The sequence below is a fragment of the Sciurus carolinensis genome, chromosome 8, assembly GCF_902686445.1.
Source record: "Sciurus carolinensis chromosome 8, mSciCar1.2, whole genome shotgun sequence".
Classification (NCBI taxonomy): Eukaryota; Metazoa; Chordata; class Mammalia; order Rodentia; family Sciuridae; genus Sciurus; species Sciurus carolinensis.
In genome coordinates, this window is record NC_062220.1 from 127,940,748 (window position 1) to 127,964,045 (window position 23,298).

A 23,298-nucleotide genomic window follows, 5' to 3' on the forward strand; every position below is an offset into this window, starting at 1 on the left:
AGTTGCTTAGGGTCTCACTAAGTTGCTGAAGCTGGCCTTGAACTCGTGATCCTCCTGCCTCAGTCTCCCGAGCTGCTGGGATTACAGGCATGCATCACCAAGCCCAGAACCACTTGTTTGTGTTTTTATTTTATTTTTGGTACTGGGGATTCAACCCAGAGGCACTCTGGCACTAAGCTACATCTGCAGTCCTTTTTACTTTTTATTTTCAGACAGGGTTTCACTAAGTTGCTGAGACTGATCTTGAATTTTCAATTCTCCTGTCTCAGGCCTCAGTCTCTGGGATCACAGGCGTGCAACCCCAGGCTAGGTTAAGAATCAGAGTTTTTAAGAGATTCACCCAACATTAGATAGCTTGGAAAGAATCCGAGATAAGAACCCATTACAGGGCTCTAAGCCCAGACTCTGAAACACCAGACAAGATTCTTAGGCTCCAGCAACAGAAACCAGTCTTGGCTGGTTTTAGTAGAAGAGAAATATGCCCAGTGACTCTTGGGAAGGGTGAAAATCCAGACCTCCAAACCCACAATCGAAATCGTGCCACCAAAGTTGACTACTGAAGGCAACATAATTGCTGCCACTCAACACGGACACCACAGCTGCAATGCTGTCACTACCACTGATCACCACCCTTGGAAAAGGGACATCGCTGTTGCCACCCGCCAGCACCAGAAATAATTCTGTGCTGTCCTTTCTTCTCTGAACCTTCTGCTCCTAATTCAAAGGTGGGGAAGTTTAGGATTTGATGCTTTCAGTTCTTATAGTAGAAGGCAAAAAGCAGAAGCATAAAATGGGGAATTCCTAAAATACCGGAAGATTGTTCAGACTCTGACAGCCCACAATGACTGATGGCCAGCAAAGACATTCTGCTTCATTTGGAGATGTTTTTTCCCATAGCAACCATGACTAAGTTAGAAAAAGAACCATCTAATTAAGCCTCTAAAACTGTACAACAGTAGTAGAAAGAAGAGAACATTACAACAGTCCAAAGATTCCTAAAAGAGAAAGAAATCTTTAATTGTACAAGTTTTCACTAGATGAAATGAAATTGAAAAAATGAAAAGGAAGAGAGCAGATTCCCACTTGTAGAGAGTGTGTGTGCGTTAGAAGGCCAATGTTAACGTGAAGGTAACCGTGAAGCTGACAGGAAGGGAGGGTCAGCCGTGGCGACTGGAAAACTTCCTGGAAGCAGAACTTGATTTCCTGAAGAAAGGGTCAGACTCAGACAGGTCTTTGTTTTTTTCTCAGAGTCAAAGGATGCAAAGAGTTTGTCCTAAATAGAGGCGTGAGAAGATGGCTGCAGAGAATGAAGAGTGCTGAGCAGGCCGCTTCTGACCAGAGAACATGTGTCAGGGTAAGAAGCTCATGTAGAATGGTGGAGAAAACAGTTGTGGATGAAAAGATCTAAATTTCCAAGCCAAGCAGCCTCAGTCCCCTCTGCTTTGTTAAATGTAACTGTGGCAATGGTTACACGAATCTATACATGTGCACATGTACATAACTGGATATGTGGATGTGGATGTGTACACCTGTGCATGTGTACAGGTATATACACAGAATTGTCTGTTTCACTGTATGCAAATTTTCAGAAAATTTTAATGTCAAATTTCTTTGCTTTTGGTCCATATTCACTAATCAGAAGCTGTAATTAGCAGTTGTACATGGTTTGTTTTTGTTTTGTTTTTTTGCAGTACTGGGGATTGAACCCAGGGTCTTACACACGGTATGTAAGTGCTCTACCACTGAAGTACATCCCGAGCCCCCAAAATGTTCATGAGTGTTTTCCTGTTTGTTTCTGAGACAGGGTGTTGCTAAGTTGCCCAGGCCAGTCTCTGACTCCTGGCTCTATCAAGTCTCCTGCTGGCTAGTCGTACATGCTTTTTTCTTTTCTTTTCTTTCTTTTTTTAACAGCTTTGACTTATTTATTTTTCATCTCATGGTCCCTATTAATTCTCTCAAGAATCTTTTTTTTTCTTTTTTTTTTTTTTTTTTTTTTTTTTTTGTGGTGCTGGGGATTGAACTCAGGGCCTTGTGCTTGCAAGGCAAGCACTCTTCCAACTGAGCCATATCCTCAGCCCCCTGTACATGCTTTTGATTTAAAAGATGGCAAGATGATTTTCTTAAATGTATAGATGATTTCTAAGATTCTTTCCAACTTTATTATTCTAATTCCTATTCTAGGGTAAACATGGGTGTTTAGAAAAGAGACTAATTTTGTGATTTTTGTCAGGCTAGATAGAATAGAGATTTGAAGCCTATAGCTATTAAGATGTTTTTCTTTCCAGAATCTATGCATAATACATGAAATAGTCAAGGTCAAACCAGCTCCATAAGAACAAAAGACCCTTCACAACACTGATCGATCCACAGGTATGTTTTTGAAATGTAAAGCCTTTAAGAATTTAAGGTAAACAAAGTCACATTTCCTGACATGTGAAGAGTTTGTAGGGATGTAGTAGAAGCCAATAAAACACCGAGCTGAGAGACACGTGATCCTCATTACTTCTGAGGTGTACATTCACTCACATGTTAACATTTCTGAATTTGGGATTCCTGAACTCAAGGATGCTTCACAATGTTTTGCCACTATGTCTGAATAGGCCTAAAAGAGTTCTTTCAATATATATAAATAAAAAGTGATAAGAAAGGTCTTTGCCAGCATTTAATCATCAGTGTCTTCTTTCTTGGTAAAATATAAAATAATGAGATGGCTCTCAAGCCAGAGTTCTTAGAATTGGTAGAAGGTGCTCTGGGATTCTAAAGGGAAGGTGTGGGGAGGCTTCTCAGAGGAAGTCTGAATGGGAATTCAGACACGTAATGGAAACCACAGTGTTTTTCAAGAATTGCAGGGAGTTAGCTGGGAACATCTGGAGATGAGAACGAAAGGGAGCAAGTTGTCTAATGCTCATGCCTTGAGAAACTTCTCAGCAAATGCTCATATGCAGAACCTTGTGTACTGGCAAGTGTACCTTCTGCCATCAAAACACAAGAGCAGATTGATACTGCTGCTGCTTCCACTCCTCAGTGAGAAGCGGAACATCATCTGCAAGGCAGAAGGCACCCTACAGAGCTGCCTTCATTCTAGGGCCTGGCTCTCAAAACATCAGGAGGTGCGTGCTACCATCTCCCTCTAGAGAGAACTGAGCACAGGGGGGCAGGGCCCTTCTCAGTCAGTGGACTGGCAAATGGCAGTGCTAGAATTAGATTCTAATCTTGTTGACTGGGAGGAAGCCTGAGTTTCTAACATAGCATTTCAAAAACAGGTCTCCTGTGAAAAGTGCATCTAAAAGAAAGTCAGGGAAAGAGTCTATTGAAGGTGGACAACCAGGCAAATAAAAGGCGAGCCCCAGCTGACCCTGAGAGAAGAGCCAATGCATTCAATAGCCATTTTGCATTGGCATTTTATAAAAGCAGCTTCCCGGGATCCTCGGGAGCTGTTAGAAACACAACAGGTACAGCCCATAAATGTAATAGACTTTAGATTACTGAATTAACAAAAGGAGAGAAAATATACACAAGAGAACCCTCAGCAAGAAGCAGCCCTGGCATCTTTAGAGGAACAAATAAAGGTAAACTCAATCTCACTTTCTAATTGTATTATTAAATGAATGGTTGGCAGCAGCAGTATGCTACAACCTCATCTCGGCTTAAACATCAGTAAGATCCTATAACTGAAACTGCTCAAGGACTATCTAAAACAAACAAACAAACACGAAATGGAAAATAGCAAAGGATAAGTTGAGAAATCATGTGAGTACCAATTTATATTTATACTTACTTTTATATTTTATTAATGATTTAAGGGAAATACATTATATACAATAATATGACCATATGCACCTGGAGAAATAGTTAAACTGATAGCCAGTTTGTAAGCATGAATCAAACTATAAAAATTAATTAAAAGATTTAATTCATTGACAAATATGGGAAACAATAATAAAATATTGAGTTAGTTTTAATATAGGTAAATATAGTATTTGTATCAGAACAGAGTATATTAACATAAGTTGGTCCTGCCTTTGGAAAAATGAAATCTTGAAACTTCCAAACAGACCCCACCATAGAAACACTGTGTTGTTGGTCATGGAAGTTTTGTTTGCTTTCACAAGTACCTGAACTAGAAAGTTTTCTCTGATGCATTTAAGAATTACAGAACAGCTGGGCACGATGGCATACTTCTGAAATCCCAGCAGCTTGGGAGGCTAAGGCAGGAGGATCAAGAGTTCAAAGCAAGCCTCAACAACTTAGTGAAACCCTATTTCTAAATAAAAATATAAAAAGTGCTGGGGATATGGCTCAGTGGTTGAGTGCCTCTGGATTCAATCCCAGGCACCAAAATAATAATAATAATAATAATAATAATAATAATAATAATAATAATAATTTCAAAATAAAAACAATTGATACAACAGAAAAGACCTATCTGTGAAGTGTCCAGACCCCTTAGCCATGTAACAACGGCAGAAACTTATAAAGATGCAGGAAAGTAAAATAAACTAGCAGCAAATGATGACAGAGTTTGTAAATTACAATCATATGACAAAAAAAGAGGTCATTAAGATGTCGAATGACCAGTAGAGGAGAGGAAGAGCAATGGGAAGGGAGGGGCAGAGGGAAAAGGAGGCAATGGGGACTGAAATGGAGCATATTATATTCCATGCATGTGTGATTATGCCAAAATGGACCCCACCATCATGTATAACTATAATGCACTAATAAAAACATTTTAAAAAATATATAGGGTGATGCACAGAACAGCAGTGTGCAAAGCAACAGTCTATAAGATGTTGTTAGGAGAAGCCCACCTGGAATAGATATAGTGGTAAAGTCAAAGCTAAAAATAAACCAGATAAATGAAATTGCCTTAAGGGAAGAGAAGAAAATATTGAAGTGCCCCAGGCACCTGTAAGAAGCAGCCTTCTCCAGGGTCGGCCTTAGGTCACTCACTGTAAGACACAAAGGAGGCACAGAAAACCCTAAGGGTGACAGCAGCTCTGAGCTATTTTTTGCAGTGCAGGGAAGATTTCCTTACATTTATCTAAACAAATTGCTTCAAAGGAAAAACCCTAAGTTTGATTCTGCTGATATCAACACATTCACTCCAATATTCTAAGGCAGCAGCAGGAACACCTGAATAAAGAAGAGATATCTTCACGAACTAAATAAAATATCTCATGTATATTTTTTGTTGGAGGTTTAAGGAGAGAATGAGAAAATGCTAGGAAAAAATATACAAGAGAGGTTGTTTTTTTGTTGTTGTCCATCTCTCCCCCTCCTCTCCTCCCCCGGAGCTCCAAAGCGCATCTGCTCTGAGTCAGAGTTTATTAACAGCAGGTCCCACAGTGGGAGAAGCCATTAGGTTCCTGCAGCAAAGACTCGGCTCTGTGTGGCTTATAAAATTGCATGAAGAGAGGTTTCCTTACCACGCTTTTTCTAAAACATGAAATCCCTAACTTTCAGGAAAATATGTTGTATAGATATGAACTGCCCAGAGACCATACGAGCAACATTTAGTTCACTGCATTTTTATTTAGCACATATTTTGAGCCAACTACAATAGTAGTCAGCAATCTAAAACTATCTAATACTACAAACGTTTCAAACTAGACAAAATGTCAAATTATACTACCACTGAAACTTTTAGATTCATTCTCCCATATGAAAAATTTTTAAAAATGTATCATTTTTGAGTAAAAAACAGACTTCTGCTTGACATATTATAATATAAGTAGTGTGATACATTATTAGCTGTCTTCTGAATTCCATGAATACACCTTAGTGACTCCATTGTCACTCAAAGGCAACACCTGGTACATGCTTTCAGTCAAATATTCCCAACAGCTCATTCCTCAAAAATCAATGTTTCCAAGTTGTGGGTGTAGCTCAGTGGTAGAGCCCTAGCCTAGCATGCACAAAGCCTTAGGTTCGATTCCAGCATGGCAAAAGAAAAAAAAAAAAAAAAAAAAAACAAAAAACAGAAAATCAATGTTCCTCAAAATGAAGCAAATCTGTTTGGGGCGGTAGAACTACTTTAACCTTCACAGCACTGTTTCAATCCATTCTCTTGTTTTTCCAGAATACTGGTTACAATAAAATAGAAAAATAATAGAAAATAAATGTAAACTAATGTCTACTCTTGTTTTGCTCTCTCCTTTTAATTCAACACAATTTCTTAGTGCTCCTCTGAAAACTATTAGATACTGCCTCCAGTTAAGTACACGTCTAATATACACGTCTGTCTTCCCTTATTTATTTTTAGAAGGTATATTGGTTCATCTGAAGAAATCAGTGTACTATTAGAGGTACTGTGATTTAGAATTACAAAATCTCAGAACTACAAAAACTAAAAAAAGAAATTATTTAAACAACCCTAAAATCTGGAGAAGTCAATCCATCCACTCATGGTCATATAGTTAGTTAATGAATACTTTAAGAATATGTTCTAGGTTCAGGCCAGGGGTCTTCCATGCTCTTCTGCCTCATTAACGTCAATTACTGGCAGTGCATCTTGATCTTCCTTTGTCTAAGATATCAGATCCTAGGAAATCTGAGACTACCTGTCTCATCCCACCATACTGGGGACTGCACCAGGCCCTGACCCAGGCTAGGCAAGTGCTCCCCCACTGAGCTACACTCCCAGCCCATCAAATTTTATATCTTAGCAGTTTCCTGTCTCTGAGCCTAAAGTCTTAGAAGGTCACAAATATTTGACTTTAAATTAAGGCTGACCAAGTACTTTCATCATATTTACCTCTCATGGGAGATTTCATGGCGGCTTCTACCATCCCCACCAGAAGCTGGAGACTCTTGGGGTCTTGAGCCAGTCCAGATGCGAAGGCTGCCAGGGCATCGGCATGACGTCCGAGGTACTGGAGGGCAACACCCTGTCGGAAGTATGCCTGGAAACAGAGGAGGACGATGCGGGTTACCCAGCGGGGCTGACTGGGGTTCTGCAGTACAAACAGGTCAGCAGAATTCAGGTGGATGTCCTCGGTCTAAAGAGAGGACAGGCACTTGTTGACCAAAGGAGCTGATTTCTTCTAAGATCATCAAATGTGAGCACCCTCACATTTAGTACTTTCATTCTTTTTACTTCTGGGACACTTCTTAATTTTATCACATTCCTTGGCATTTACTCCCATATAGCTTTTATTGTTTCTTGATGATTTTAAAAATGTTTCCTATCCCATCTTTAATTCCACAAGCTCCTCAAGATGAATTCTTTTTTAAAAAAAAATATTTTTAGATGTTTATATACCTTTATTTTATTCATTTATTTACATGTGGTGCTAAGAACCGAACCCAGTGCCTCACACACGCTAGGCAAGTGCTCTACCACTGAGCTACAAGCCCAGCCCTGAAAATGAGTTCTTTATATCTCTCCAAAGTATCTATCAGGTGCCTAATAAGTGAGATATGAATTCAACTTATTTCAAATTTTCTTCCTTATATAATTAAAAGGAAAAATATCAATTTGTGATTACTATTAAGATCATTTTAATAATGAGTAACTTAACATGCTTAACGTACTTTTAACGTGATGTTTCAGATGCAGTTTTTAAAAAGTTACCTAAAATGTGCCTGCTTCAAAAATCAATTCAAAGTGGATCAAGGACCTAGGCATTAGACCAGAGACCCTGTGCCTAACTAAAGAAAATACAGGCCCAACTCTCCATCATGTTGGCTTAGGAACCAACTAAATGGACAAGACCCCTAGAGCACAAGAAGTAAAATCAAGAATCAACAAATAGAATGGTATCAAACTGAAAAACTTCTTCACAGCAAACAATCAAGAACATGAAGTAAGAGCCTACAGAATGGGATAAAATTTTTGCCACCTGCACCTCAGAAATAGCATTAATCTCCAGGATATATAAATAACTCAAAAAACACCAAAAAAACCCAAAATAACCCAATCAATAAATGGGCAAAGGAACTGAACAGGCATATCACAGAAGAAGAAAAAATATAAATGGTCAACAAATATATGAAAAAATGTTCAACATCTCTAGCATTAGAGAAATGCAAATTAAAACTACACTGAGATTCCATTTCACTCCAGTTGAATGGCAGTTATCAAGAATACAATAAATAACAATAAATAACAATAAATGTTGGCGAGGAGGTGGGGGAAAAGGTAACATATACATTGCTGGTAGGACTGCAAATTGGTGCAACCACTCTGGAAAGCAGTATGGAGATGCCTCAGAAAACATGGAATGGAACCACCATTTGATCCAGCTATCCCACTCCTCGGTTTATACTCAAAGAACTTAAAATCAGCATATTACACTGCTGCAGTCACATCAATGTTTATAGCAGCTCAAACACAACAGCTAAACTATGGAACCAACCTAGATGCCCTTCAACAGCTAAATGAATAAAGAAAATGGGTACATATACACAAGTGAGTATTACTTAGCCATTAAAAAGAATGATTTTATGACTTTTGCCATTAAATGAATGAATTGAGAGACTATCATGCTAAGTGAAGAAGCCAGTCCCAAAAAACCAAAGGTCAAATGTTCTTTATGATATTTTGATGTTAATACTCAATACGGTGGGGGAGAATAGAAATTCATTGAATTAGACAAAGGGGAATAAAGGGAAGGGAGGGGGAATGGGAATGGGAAAGATAGTGGAATGAACCAGACATAACTTTCCTATGTGCATATATGAATATACAACAAGTATAACTCTACATCATGTTCAACCACAAAAATGGGATCCTAATTAGAATAAGTTATACTCTGTGTATGTATAAAGTCAAAATACACTTTGCTGACATGTATATCTAAGAAGAATAAATTTTTAAAAATCACTTATGAGCATAAAAGGAAAAAATGTATATGCTTTGTGTAGAAACAAAAAAGGTTTTTGTATTTTGTATCCTTTAACTGGACTAGTTTTTAAACTAATATAATCATCTATGATCACAGGAAAACATTCCCCCTTTTAGCTAACTGAAAAAAGGACTAGCTAATTAAGAAAAAATTTAAACTGAGAATTTAAATATTTGAATTTTAGAATAGTTTTAAGAAACTGCAGTTTGTTTTCAAGTACACAGAGTAAAACCAAGTATAGGGACAAAGTGTTACAGTATGTAACCAGCAAAGGACCCTGTACCCAATTAAATAATGCATTAAAATGACATATCATTAATGCATTCATTGCTTATATGATAACATCTGCTTCTAAAACAGTTGGCTTCCTATTCCACCTAAATACTCCTACAATACTGTTTATGACACCAACTTCATTCACCTTTTTCATACTTAAGACATTTTCACTATTTGTACTCATGGGATCTAAAGTTTCAAACTCTTAAAACTACTACTCAGTAAGCTTAGCATATAATTTTATATCACGCGTACACAGAGAATGAGACAGCAAGCACCTTTCATGTTTGCAAAATTTATTTACTTATTCCATTTTTATAACAACACGTCGAGGTAATTTAAGCAAGGCAACACTATTCAGGGCTCCCATTAAGAAACAATCCATAAACACAATGAATACTCAAATTATTATGGGCTATTCAGGCCTCTATTAGTTTAAACTACCAGCAGCTGTTAAAACTCAGACCCCAGTAAGACAATAACCTGTAAATGCACTTTCATTACTAATTCATAAGATCAGTTCATTTCACTGGTCTCAGCCTTTGTTTTAATCTTTAATGTGTTTACAGACATTTTTCATTTACCCTTTTCATTTCACATTTTAGGTGGTTTCTATAATCCCAAAAGTAATACACAGTATGTTCCAACTCAAAACAACTATAGTTTACATAATTGTAGAAATGTTCTATTAAAGCTGAACTAAAATATATATTTATATACATGTATACACATATTTATATATAAATATACCAAAAGCCTATAAACTGATTATGGAAGAAAACAAATGATGTCTGTAGTGATTGATCTGGGGTAGGATGTACTATACCAAACACAAAAATCTTAAATTAGTCTCAACTTTGATAACTTCTTGCATTTGTAAAAACAAAATTTTACCCCATGTACTGCTTCTCTGAGATAGCAGCTGATTTTCCTGTCTGCCAAGTATCATCACTGAAAGGGGGATTTACCTACCCCTGAGGGGGTCAGCAAAGTTCACTGTCAAATCATGCTGTGGTCTCCAGGTCACACAGCAGCATGTTTTATTTTCTTTAGGACACTCAGAAATTGGATGAGAAAAGACCAGACCAGACCATGCCTCTCACAATCTTGGCTTCCTTTCTTCAGGAAAAGATTTTTAAAGGTCTTCCTTTGCCCTTCCAGGATCCCCCAACCCAGCTTTGGAAGAGTTCACCAGTCAAAAGCTCAGCTGTACCCCCATCGGGATCTGACAAGCCCCGCTCCAGACTCGGTGGAACTCTCCCAACTGTTCTCCGTGCTTTATTCATTACATGTACAAACAAATGTTGAATAAAAATTACTTGTCTGCATTTGAGTGAGAGATACGCCATTATGGAATTCAAGTTGCTGCTGATAAAACTTAGATTGTGGGTTATGGTGAGAGAATAAGAGAATTCAGTACAGTAGCTGACACAGAGTAAGTACTTGGTTAAATGAGCTATTTTCATTATTAGTTAATGAGAAAAGAATCTTGATGAGAACACATAATTATAGACTAACAGAATACAAGGGGATTCCAATAAATACTTCAGTATTCAAAAAATATTATTCAATCCCTATCATTGCTTCATTTATTTCTCCTCATGTTCCAACCAGGGAGAGAAAGGACATAATTAGCAACCAGGAAATTACATAATCAAGACCCCTTGTTGTTATAAGGCTTCCAGACAAAATCTAAACCACCTCACTAAAAGTCATTGGTATTATCAAGTCTTGGGAGACAGAGCAGCCACCACGATCCTCTGCCAGCTTCCTCCAAAGCCAAGGTCAAGATGTGCTGAGATTCACAGCTATTTACCGGAGCTTCAAGAAAATTGATGTGACATCCTCCAGCCTGTCAGCTCCCCCACCTACTGGTTCCTGCTACTAATGTGGCTCCTACCATCACAGTTTTCACAGGAAGCCACCTCATGGGGAGAAGGGCACATTTGGATCACTTAAGACAGCAGATGCAGTGTCTGTGCAGCGTGCCACGGGATGCCTCTGAGGCAATGCTGAGTGAATACCTGGTGGCCTGTCAACCTCAGGTCACTGACACCCCTGCCTCAGGAGCCCACCACACACATGCCACGTTGTGGCCATTAGTAATGACACAGAGGGAGAAGGAAGAACAGCATGGGTTAACTACCTGTACCCTGAGAACAGCGGTTCTCAATGGAAACTTCAGACGCTTACAGAGAGCGGGTGATACATGAGACTACAGGTGGTTTCCTAGGCCTGCAAGTGTCCTATGGCCATTCGTTTATTTTTGTTGTTCTTGTTCACCAAAAAGAAACCACAGTGTTTATTCCACACATGGCACTAGTGACCTTACAAATAAAAGAAAGGCAACTGGATTATGCTAATAAGCTTCCATTCCTTTCTTTCTCCCTTCAATTGCCATTCCCTAAAAATCTACCATGCCAGGCACCGTAAGGCACAGGACAAAGAAACAAAGGCAGGACTTGCACCCTCACGGTGCTCACAGTCTAGAGGGGAAGAATATAAAAGCTGTAAATGTTTGACTGCTAGCTGCAGTAAATTCTAACTAATAGTAACTGTTGCTGTAATATTTCAGCAGTAACAAAAATGTAATGAAGACTAAAGTATTTACAGCCTGTTGTTAAAATTGTTAGTATTATTAGCATTTGCTTTTTATTAAGTGGATGTCTGCAGGGTTAAAATAAAAACACTCAAGATGAAACATTTACAACTATAAACTAGGCACCTTCCAGTACCCTAGTACTTCACTTTAAGACTTCACTTCCAACACTCCGTTCCAGGTTCACAACTCCAGAATGTCACTAACCCAGTGATAACCTAACACCCTACTCATTCCTCATCAAATGAATGATAAGGCAAACTACTCTGCACATAGGGACATGGGCAGACAAAATATGCAACTATATATATAAAATGTGTGACCACAGATATATAGTTATGAGTGTGTATTCATATGTACAATATACAATCTGCTACTTAGTGCCAGCATTTGCAAATTATCTGCCTTCTGATTTGGATTTAATCTGCACTTTCTGATGTTATACTTAAATATTCCCAACCTGCATTTTACAGTTTGAATTTCAACTTTTTTTTTTTATATCTCCTGGAGAATAGCTAGAAGATAGTGGCATACCTGTAGCCAGTATAAACTTTCCACATTCTCACCAGCTTTTTCTGACAATGTTTGTAAATCACATGACTCTTTACTAGATTTTCCCTTATTATCTTATTTTTAAAATGAATAGAAATGCTGATTCTAGTTTTTAAAAAGTGGCAGCATTGCTTTGTAATTTAACACAAGTAGGGTCAAAAATGAAAATGATTACAGGATGTCGAAACCAGAAAACTTTTAGTATCACTGTAAGTACACAAACAGCGATGCTCAATTGTGATGGAAAAGGATAAAATTAGAGAGTAGGTGGAAAGGGATTTTAAAAAGGAAAGGCATGACTTGAGATTGTATTTTTTTAGTTCTGTGGAAATTAATACTCCTCACTTGCTGAACATACGTCTTCCATTTGATATTTGCATATTCAGTATTTTACATGGTTGACTTTCATATACTTTTTCAGGAATGCATTATGTGGGTAAATAAAAGACTGCTTGTACTACATGAAACGGATGCCAATCATGAGCAAACTGTAAATACACACATATTAGCTACCATGAAAGTTATTATTTTTGATATATTATATATCTATCTTGGCCAGTGAGCACTTGAAATGTGACCAATCTAAGAAACTAAATTTTATATTTTATTTTGATTACATAATTTAAATAGCCACAGTGGCCAGTAGCTACTGTGTTTGATAGTGCAGGGTAGAGTTTGGTCTTCCCCTAACAATAAACCTAGGAAGAAAGATCTAAATGGGAAGAAAGTGAACCAGGGACACATAACTCCTGCAGAGCGTCTCATCTGGAGCCACATGCCTGAGTCCCAAGACAGCTGTGGTGGAAGAGGAAGAAGGCCTGCCTGAGGCAGAAAGGGGTCCTGTCCTCCTCACTCCTTAGCAGCCCACCTGTGACCAGGTCACTTGACTTCACCACAATTTAGGTGTCATTTCCACACACAGAAAGGATGCTAACGTGACCTTGGTGGGTTGTGACGATGGCTGCTAAGGGACGTGAAATGGAAGCCGGCACTTCACAAGTACTCAGCTGAGCTTAGTGTCTCGCCAACAGTCACTCGCAGTTGGGCATTTGCTTTTTGTTCAGGTGGCCCATCTGCTTCCCAGCTCCCACATTACAAATCACCTTTTCTAAAATGAACGGGGGTGGACAAAATGAGGCACCAAAAATTAATGATCATGGCCATCACCTCGAGTCACTGAGGACACAGTTCATGTCCATATGTCATCATCTGTTTCAAAGGCCTATAAAGTAGATGATATATTTGAAGGAAATTTTTCAACCAAAATTGTTTTTTAAATGTTTACACTCTGTTGATTTGAAAAGGTTTCAGACACCTAGTAAGTTCATTATTGGAACAAACATTAAATGAAAGTTAAATAAGGTGCTCTGGCCTGGGTGGAATACAAGGAAAGAGGTGGTGGAAAGTGTAAGACCAAAAATCTATATGGAGGAATATGAAACACTCCTTCCTTTCAGAGACTTTATCCTGATACACCAATTACCAGAATTATGACAGGGTTTTCTGAGGTCCAACCCTGACACAAATTTCAGCATTAAAAGGAACACAGTATTGCCACATGGGTCCTGTCCCTCTAAGTAATCCTGTTTTACTCTATATATGTAGTTATTTATTTTCCCTAAGCTTTACAAGTTCTAGTTTACTGAACAGCTACTCTGTGCAGGCATCATGCTGGGTTCTTTCCATCGTTTATCACTGAACCTCATACCACCCTGCAAGAAGTTCTGAGAAGGTGATGGAATGCGCCCCAAATCGCATAGCTACAAAGTGACACAGCCCTGCTGGCAATCCTTTCTCCTTCCACTGCTCCACACTGCCTCTTTGATAAAAGAACTAATGGTGTACAATTAACCTCTAAACCAGCGTTTTGTGTGGGAATTCTTATACTTGTAAAATTCAACCTATGGAGGCAGAAATGAAGGAAAATCAGAAATGACACAGAAAATTTATGAACATGAATATTTAATCTCTATTCCATTAGCAACCGTTGATTGTAGAACAATTTTTAATGAATTGGATGGAGGGAAAATTCATTTCATTAACCTTTCATATAAATGTATTATTATTGAACCAAACAGGCCACTGTACTTGCAACTCAGTTCGATGTTAATTAGATTACAGGCATGAGGCTTTAAATCAAAGGGAAACAAAAGGAGCCATCAGCAAGCTTCTCGGCCAAGGCTTGCCTGCTTGCTGGTTGGCTACAATACAATTTGCTATGCTTCTTTCATCTTCTGATATTTTCAAGTGAGTTTTCTCTTGCTTCTATTTGCTGACACTTTGTATTAAAAATGAAATAAAATAAAACCTTGAGAATCAGCAGAGAACACATTCTTCATGTGGCAATGTGTTTTACCTGCTCAGCTGGGAGTACTCATTCCTCCTTCTTCTATTTCTTACTATTTTTTTCACTGGTCTGTCTTATTGTATGCCAAAAGCACATGTAAGAGATTGGGGGCTATTTTAGAAAACACTGTTATTTAGTTTGGAACCCAGAGTCAGAGGACCAAATGGCCTAAACAGAATGTTCTAACCAAATCTGCAGCTGCGAATTGTTTTTTCTCTCCAGTGTTGGCCTTTGGTACATTCCGAATCAATTTCTAAAGGAAATCTGCTCTCAGTTCTCATTGTTTCATATCATATCAGCTATTTCTTTTCCCAAAATTAGTTTTAAACAAATTGTCTCAAAAGTGTTACTAAGGTGACCCATTTATGAGAAGAATCAATCATATTTTTAAAAGGAATTAGAAATTTGATAAGAAATCAAAGATTAAATGCCAACCAGGAGTTAAATACCTAAGTAGGTATCACTTTCTAGCACTGGCGAGATTCCCAAAGTTATAGTTTATGTCAGATTAAAAAGTGTGTGTACATCATCTGGAGTTTCTCTTCTAAACTTTAAAAATAAACAATGAGAGAAGTCTGCAGCCCCTCCAGCCACGGTTCTGAACTTTCCATATCTTATGCTCTCATTCTGTGGGTGTGGCATAGGAAGCGTGTAATGTCATGCCAAGAAGAAAACCAGGGAATTTCCTGAACAGGCTCCAAGAAATCATCTGGTTTCAGCACGAGTTCCGTGCCCCTGCCCTCCCAATCTTCCCTCCACCCTAGAACGCGGAAAACGTGTGCTTTCACACACATCGTCTGGTTCTGGGGAATGCGGTAAGACCAGAAGCAAAATGGAAAAACAGAATGGTGGGCAGAGAGAACAGCAGATTAGGAAACACACTGACGCCAACCGTGTGGGAATTAAAGCAGCCTGATTCTCACTGTTGAGAAAACACATGGCAGGGTGCCTACCATAATGCAGCTATACCCAAACCATACCAGATTAGTGGGAATACACCCCTTCCAGAGAGAGTCTATGAAAAGCACATGCATCGGCAGCTGCACGGTGGGTCATGGGTGCTCTGCGTGAGGTTTCCTTGGGCAGATGAAAGTCACCATGGTGGCTTACTCCTTGGATCCACTCTCTGGCTATCGACTCTTGATTTTCTATTCAAATTCGAATCCATGTGGGAGTCCATAGCATTGCACCAGGGAGAGGCACAAAACCACCCATCTTCTAAAATGTCAAAGTTACTTAGTTTGGGGGCCGGACTATTTTTAAATAGATGAACTTTATTTTTTGAGCAGTTTTAGATTCACAGTGAAACTGAGCAGTAAGTACAGAGAATTCCCACAAAGCACTTCTTCCTGCTCATGCACGACCTCCCTGACCATCCTGTACCATTGTGGAACATTTGTTATAATCTAGGGAGAAATATTTTAGATAAAAATGACAGAACAAAATGAAAAGCTCATACCATTTTTGAAAAGAGAAAATAAAAAGAAATGCCCATCTCCACTCCTCTTGAAGCCCCAATCCTTTCTGACTAGCTATTTGGGAGAGCACAGTTGGAGAAACGCCGCTTGCGCCACTGACAACCATAGCTTTAGCAAGGGCTTCTGTGGCTAGCCAGCAGGCAGAGTCCCGGGGACGGTGTATGTGGAGAGGGACATGAACAGGGTGGCACCAGCAAGTGGGGAGGGCAAGGATGACAGGAAAATACATATGCCTAAAAACATTTGCACAGAAGATTCCCCTCGAGTTTTTCCAGTCAACTTCCCAACCTACCTCTTTTTCCTTCCCATGTTATGTAACCTTTCTACCTTGGCACCTGTGTGGAGGGTACCAAATACCAAAATGAAGACCAAGGGAGAGAAAACGACTGCTTCTCAACACTTGCTAGCACAAAAATACAACATAAAGTGTCTACTTTATATATCTTGAAGCAGGAGGAGCAAGAGAGAGTAACCATACCCAAGCCAACCTTTTCCACCAAATACAATGAACCGTACCCTCACAGGGCATCTCTCTGGAGAGTAAACCAGTCACAGGGTTCCTGTTTGGCTTGGTTTTTGTTTTTTTCTCTCTCATCTGGTATCACCCAGCTTGGATCCAAAGGCAGGTACCCCTTGAGTGCAAATAAAGGGCACCAAGAAAAGCCTCCTTTGGGTCAGAGAAAGGGGGCTCCTCTGGGTCAGGAAGAGTGGAGAAAACCCTGTGATTTAAAAATCTTCTGTACATTCTCTCCCAGGCCACACCCCAGGCGGTCAGTGGTGGCTGCTGGGCAGGCGCCTACAGTCCCGAGGAAGAGGATCTCTTCACTGGCCCGCACAGCTGTGGTCTCAAGAGTGCAGGATGCGTTCCAGTGCCTTTCCCACTCTCTCTGTCCCCCTCACTCCTGATGTAATTACAGGATCACAGGGCAGCCCAGGGGAACTGGAGTCCTTACCGTTGGCCAGAGGTTGGGAAGGGGGCAGCTGGAGAGCTGGAAAGTCTCAGGAGAGGACCTAAAAGAGGGAGCTCAGGACAGTAATCCCATAAAGTGCTGTAAGGAGCTGACCCTAAATAGTGCACCAAAAGTGTTGAGCACTAAGCTACAGGAGAGCCCGCCACCTAGTCCCAGAATGGCCACTGGGTGGTGAACATGAAGACCAGGTCCAAGTACAGCAATAAGGTTCTGAAAACAATGGACACTGGAACTGAAGTCCACAAGGTAGGAACTGGACCTTGGAGGCAGAACAAAGTTCAAAACAGTAACTACATTCTTCTTCAAATGCAAAAAAGATGTACAGACTCATAGGAAAATACCAAAACATACAAGATGTAAACCAAAATTGCTTGGCTTATGAAGAACCAGGAAAATCTCAACTCACAAGGAAATCGGACAATTAACATACAAGTGCCAAGAAGACATAGAGATGAACATGATCACAATATTTTAAAGGAGTTATTGTAACTGTGCTCCAATAACTAAGGACAAAGGTTCCTGTGCGAATTGAAAGAAATGCTCAAGAAAGAAAGAAAAGATACGGAGAAAAGGTTTAACATGAAAACATAATAGGTTTAATAAATATTATGGGATGGGCTTAGTAGCAGCATGGAAATGATAGAGAAAGGAAAGAAGGAGGATGGAGCAAAATAATTTTAAATAAATTATGACTGAAATTTTCCTACATTTTTATGAAACCTGAAGATGCAAGGAACTCAGCAAACCACAAGAGGATGAACTAGAGAAGTGCATGCCCAGTCATGCTACAATTCGACTAGCCAACGATAAAGAAAAAACGTTTTGAAAGCAGCCACAGAAAAAGCCACATTTACAAAGAAGGGGAAAGAGCTCAAATGATCAATGATTGCTTTTGTGTGTTTTTTTATTTAATTTTTTTAAAAGAAGGCATGGATGCTGGGCGCAGTGGCACATGCCTGTCATTGCACTGGCTCGGGAGGCTGGGACAGGAGGATGGTGAGTTCAAAGCCAGCCTCAGCAACAACAAGGCACTAAGCAACTCAGAGAGACGCTGTCTCTAAATAGAATACAAAATAGAGCTGGGGAGGTGGCTCAGTGGTAGAGCACTTGGCCAGCATGTGTGAGGTCCAGGGTTCAATACTCAGCACTGCATATAAATAAAATAAAATATCCATTGACAATTAAAAAAGTGTTTTTAAAAAAATAAAGGGGTTTGGGTTGTGGCTTAATGGTAGAGCTCTTGCCTAGCAGGCATGAGGTCCTCAGTTCCATCCTTAGCACCACATAAAATAAAATAAAATATACTCAGTTATAAAGAATAATAAAATTATGGCATTTGCAGGCAAATGGATGAAATTGGAGAATATCATGCTAAGTGAGATAAGCCAATCTCAAAAATCCAAAGGACAAATGATCTCGCTGATAAGTGGATGATGACACATAATGGGGGGTGGGAGGGGGACAAGAATGGAGGAAGGAGGGACTATATAGAGGGAAAAGAGGGGTGGGAGGGGTGGGGGGGGAGGAAAAAATAACAGAATGAATCAAACATCATTACCCTATGTGAATGTATGATTACGCAAATGGTATGCTGTTACTCCATGTACAAACAGAAACAACATGTATCCCATTTGTTTACAATAAAAATAAATTTAAAAAAATAAAATAAAATAAAAGTATTGTGTCCACCCACAACCCCCACAAAAAACTTTTAAAAAATAATAGGGCTGGGGATGTGGCTTAGTGGTTGAGTGCCCTTGAGTTCAATCCCTGGTACACACACACACACACACACACACACACACACAAAGAAAAAGAAAGTAAGAAAGCAAGCAAACATGGAGGCAGTAGAAAAGCAGTTTTGAATTGCTGAAAGAACTGTCAACCAAGAATAGTACATCCAGTGAAAACATCCTCTGGGAATCATGATGGAATAAAGACAATGAGATGAAAGAAAATTAAGGGAATAAGGAGACCTGCTTCAAAAGAAATGTTAAGAAAGTCCTTCAGACACAAGAGAAATACTAGAGGAAAAGATAGCAATGCAGGAAATCCAAATAAAATAAATAGATGGCAAGAGAACTTTTAAAAGAGATAAACTATGCCTGTTCACAGCCAATATGATTATCTACATAGACAATCCCAAAATTCTGCAAAACAGCTCTTAGAATTAATAAATGAATACAGTAAGGTCAGTGGATACAAGGTCAACAAATAAAAATAATTTGTATTTCACACTGGCAAGGAATAGCTAGAAACTGAAATTTTAAAAACATCAGCTCCAAAAAACAAAATAGATGTAAATCTAACAAAATGTGTATAGGATATACACACTCAAAACTACAAAATGCTCATTTAAAAAAAATCAATGAAGACCTACATAAACAGGGAAATAGCATGTTCATGAACTGAACAACTAAATGTAATTATGACATCAATTCTCCCCAAAGCAAAGTAATGCAAATAGATTCAAGATAATTCCAATGAAAGTCAAACAAGATGTTCATATACATAGGCAGATAAGTATGGAAAAACAAATACGGAGTTGGGCCTGGTGGAGCACTCCTGTAATCCCAGGGACTTGGGAAGCTGAGGCAGGAGAGTCACAAGTTCCAGAGCAGCCTGGGAAACTCTATGAGGCCCTGTCTCAAGATAAAAAATAAAAATGGCTCAGGATGTGGCTTGTGGTAGAGCACCCCTGGGTTCAACCTTTAGTACCACAAAAAAGGGAAGTGAAAAGACAATACAAAAAAAATGGGAGAAAATACTTGTAAATCATATAGGTAATAAGGTTCTAGCATCCAGAATATATAAAGTACTCTTACACCTCAACAACAAAAAGACAAACGCGAAGGATCAGAATAGACTTCTTTCCAAAGAAGATATATGAATGAACCAACAAACACATAAGATACTCAATGTCAGTACACAGAGAAATGCAAATCAAACTCACAATGAGATACCATTTCACACCCACCAAGATGGAAATAGTTTAAATTTTTTAATTAAAAAATGACCAAAAGTTTGACAAGGAAGTAGAGAAATTGAAGCTTCATACATTACTGTGGGAACATAAAATGGTTTAGTCATGTGCAAAACAACGTGGCAGTTCCTAAGGTGTTAACCACAGAAGGGTTGGAGTGTAGCTCAGTGGTGGAACATGTGCTTGGAATGGTATTTTGATGCCCAGGACAAAAATAAATAAGAAATAAACATAGAATTACCTTATGGCCCAGCAATTCTGCCCCCACGTATATTCCTAAAATAATTGAAAACAGGGAATCAAATACTTTCACCTGTATGTTCATAGCAGCATTATTCACAATATTCAACTGGTGGAAATAATACAAATTTCCACCAATGGATGAAAGGATAAGTAAAATGTGGAATATACACATAAGGAAATATTATTTAGTCATAAAAAATGAATGAATTACTGTTATATGCTACATAAATGAAAAAACCCTGACACAAAATGTCACAGATTGCATTATTCTGGTTATAGGAAATTTTTGGAGTAGGGGCATCTGTAGAGATGGAAAGCAGACTGGTATTGCCAGGGAGTAGGCAGATAGAGAAAATGGGAAGCTCAATGGGTACAGAGCTTTCTTTTGAAGTGATGGAATGTTTTGAAACTAGATAGAACTATAGTTTGGGTTCTGAATGCCCCAAAGGCCCATGCATTGAAGGCTTGGCTCCTCCATGGTGCTACTAGGAAGCAGTAAAACCTTTAGGAGGTGTGGCTAGTGAAAGATAGTTAGGTCACTGGGGGCATGACTTTGAAGGGGACATCAGGACCGCAACTCCTCCACATCCTCCTTCTTTTGTTTCCTTCCCACCATGAAATGAACAGCCTCCTCTGCCACATGCTCCTGCCATGATGTAGTGGGCCACCACAGGCCCAAAGCAACAGGGCCAATTTGCCATGGACTGAAGCCTCTTAAACTATAAGTCACAATAAACCTTTTTTCCTTTTAGATCTATTATCTCAAGTATTTTATCATAGTAACAGAAAGCAGACTAATGTAGATGGTATTTGCACAATATTGTGAATGTACTAAAATGCCACTGAATTGTTCACTTTAAAATGGTTAATTTTATGTTGTATGAATTTCATCACATTAAAAAATAATATGACAAAGCACAACCCATAAAGAAAATTTGATAAATTAGACTTTCTCAAAATTAAAAATTTTGCTCTGTGAAAGACATTGTTAAGAAAATGAAGCATCAAGCTACAGGTTAGATGATATTTGTAAAGCATGTATTTGAAAGAGGATATGTATTCATTATATATAAAGAACTCTGAAACTTAATAGTTAGAAAAATTCTTTTTTTTTTTTTTTTTTGGTAAATGGGCAAGAAATTTGAATGGACACTTTAACAGAGAGTACATTTGGTAAATAAGTACATGAAACACTGTTCAACATTATTAGCAATTAAGAGAATGCACGGTTAGGCTGTGGTTGTGGTTCAATGGTATAGCACTTGCCTATCACATGCGAGGCACTGGGTTCGATTCTCAGCACCACATACAAATAAATAAAATAAAGGTCTGTTGTCAACTTTTAAAAAAATTTAAAAACAAAAAGAAAGAAAATGCAGGGCTTGGGATGTGGCTCAGTGCTGGAGCACTAACCTAGCACATATGAGGCACTGGGTTCAATCCTCAGCACCAAATTAAAAAATTAATAAATAAATAAAAATTTAAAAAGAAAATGCAAATAGAATACGATGTAATATTACCACTATGTGTCTATTAGAATAGCAAACAAACAAAAAAAGAAAGAATGATAAAATCAAGTATTGGTGAGAATATGGAGCAACTGGTACTCATATATTGCTAGTAGAATATAAATTTTTAGAATATTTGGAGGTTTCTTATTAAGTGAATTTTTAAGCTTATCATATGATCTAGCAGTCCCACTCCCACATATTTATCCTAGAAAAATAACAACTTATGTTCATGTGAAACCTCTACATAAATGTTCACATCAGTTCTATTCATAATTTTCTCCTTCAAGAGTCCTCCAGTGGGTGAGTGGATAAACAGGCTTTATCCATACAATGGAACAGCACACTCAGTCACAGGCAGGCTACTCAAAGGCAGGCTCTAGTCTCAAAAGGAGACATGCTGTATTACTCCATTTATATGACATTTTGGGAAAATGTCAGGGCTGGGGTTGTGGCTCAGTGGTAGAGCGCTTGCCTAGCACGTGTGAGGCACTGGGTTTGATTCTTAGCACCACATAAAAATAAATAAAATAAAGGTATTATGTCCATCTACCACTAAAAATATTTAAAAATATATATATATAGTATCCAGTGGTTGCTGGAGCCCAGGGTAAGGGAAAAGCCCACTATACAGGGAGTTCTGGGGGCTGGAACTCTTCTGTATCTTAATTCTAGTAGTAACTCAATGAATAAATACATGTGTTAAAATTCAAAGACCTACACACACACAGTCGATGTGACTGGAAAGATCTGGGAAATAGTGGTGACAGTTGTCCAACTCTGTGAATGTAATTAACGCCACTGAATTGTATGTGTGAAAATGGTAAATTCTGTGTTATATATATTTTTTCATGGCACTGGCCTGCGAACTTGTTATTTTTACCAAATGAGTCAGTCAGGAGAACGCTTGTTACAGTAGAAGGCTCAGAACAAAGACAGCCACCTCCTCCTCGCAGGCATCCTCAGAAGGAAGCACTGACAGTTCCTGACGGCAAGGTCAAGGCGCCTGCGAAGCGCTCTATGAACTGATTTCTTGGCAAGTTCACTTTAACTTTTTATTTTTCAAATCTGATTGTTGTTACAAGCATTTAAACCACTTGCAAATTTCTCCAAACTGGGTCAAATACAACCCAAATAAAGCCAAGGAATAAACCTATGAAGAACCACCCAGGCCTATGAGGTTTTTTTGGTTTTTGTTTTAATTAAAGGTGTTTTTAAAAATAAAATAGTATTTTGGGCATTTAGTGCAAAGACTACCTAAAAACACAATGTGCTTTGTATAAAATAAATAACAAAACCACTGCAGAAGAAAATAATTATTTATATGAACATCATTTTCATATAAATGTATATTACTCAAAGTAAAGTCAAAATAAATTATGAGATTATTAATTATTAAAAATGGGTAGAATTATATCTATAATCTCATTACTCACAGATTCTGTATTTGCGAACTTGTCTAAATACTAAAATTTATTTGTAGTTCTAAAATCAA

The 23,298-nt window shown here is 38.5% G+C and overlaps 1 protein-coding gene across 6 annotated transcripts in view; it reads right to left on the minus strand.

Annotated features, from left to right (window-relative positions):
* Positions 1–23,298, minus strand: part of Ttc28 (tetratricopeptide repeat domain 28) — a 567,342-nt gene that overhangs the window by 282,468 nt on the left and 261,576 nt on the right. For all 6 annotated transcript variants that reach the window (XM_047560776.1, XM_047560775.1, XM_047560773.1 and 3 more), the window contains exon 3: positions 6,755–6,902. In XM_047560776.1, coding sequence (XP_047416732.1) covers positions 6,755–6,902 — 148 coding nt within the window. The remainder of the gene's footprint in view (positions 1–6,754; positions 6,903–23,298) is intronic.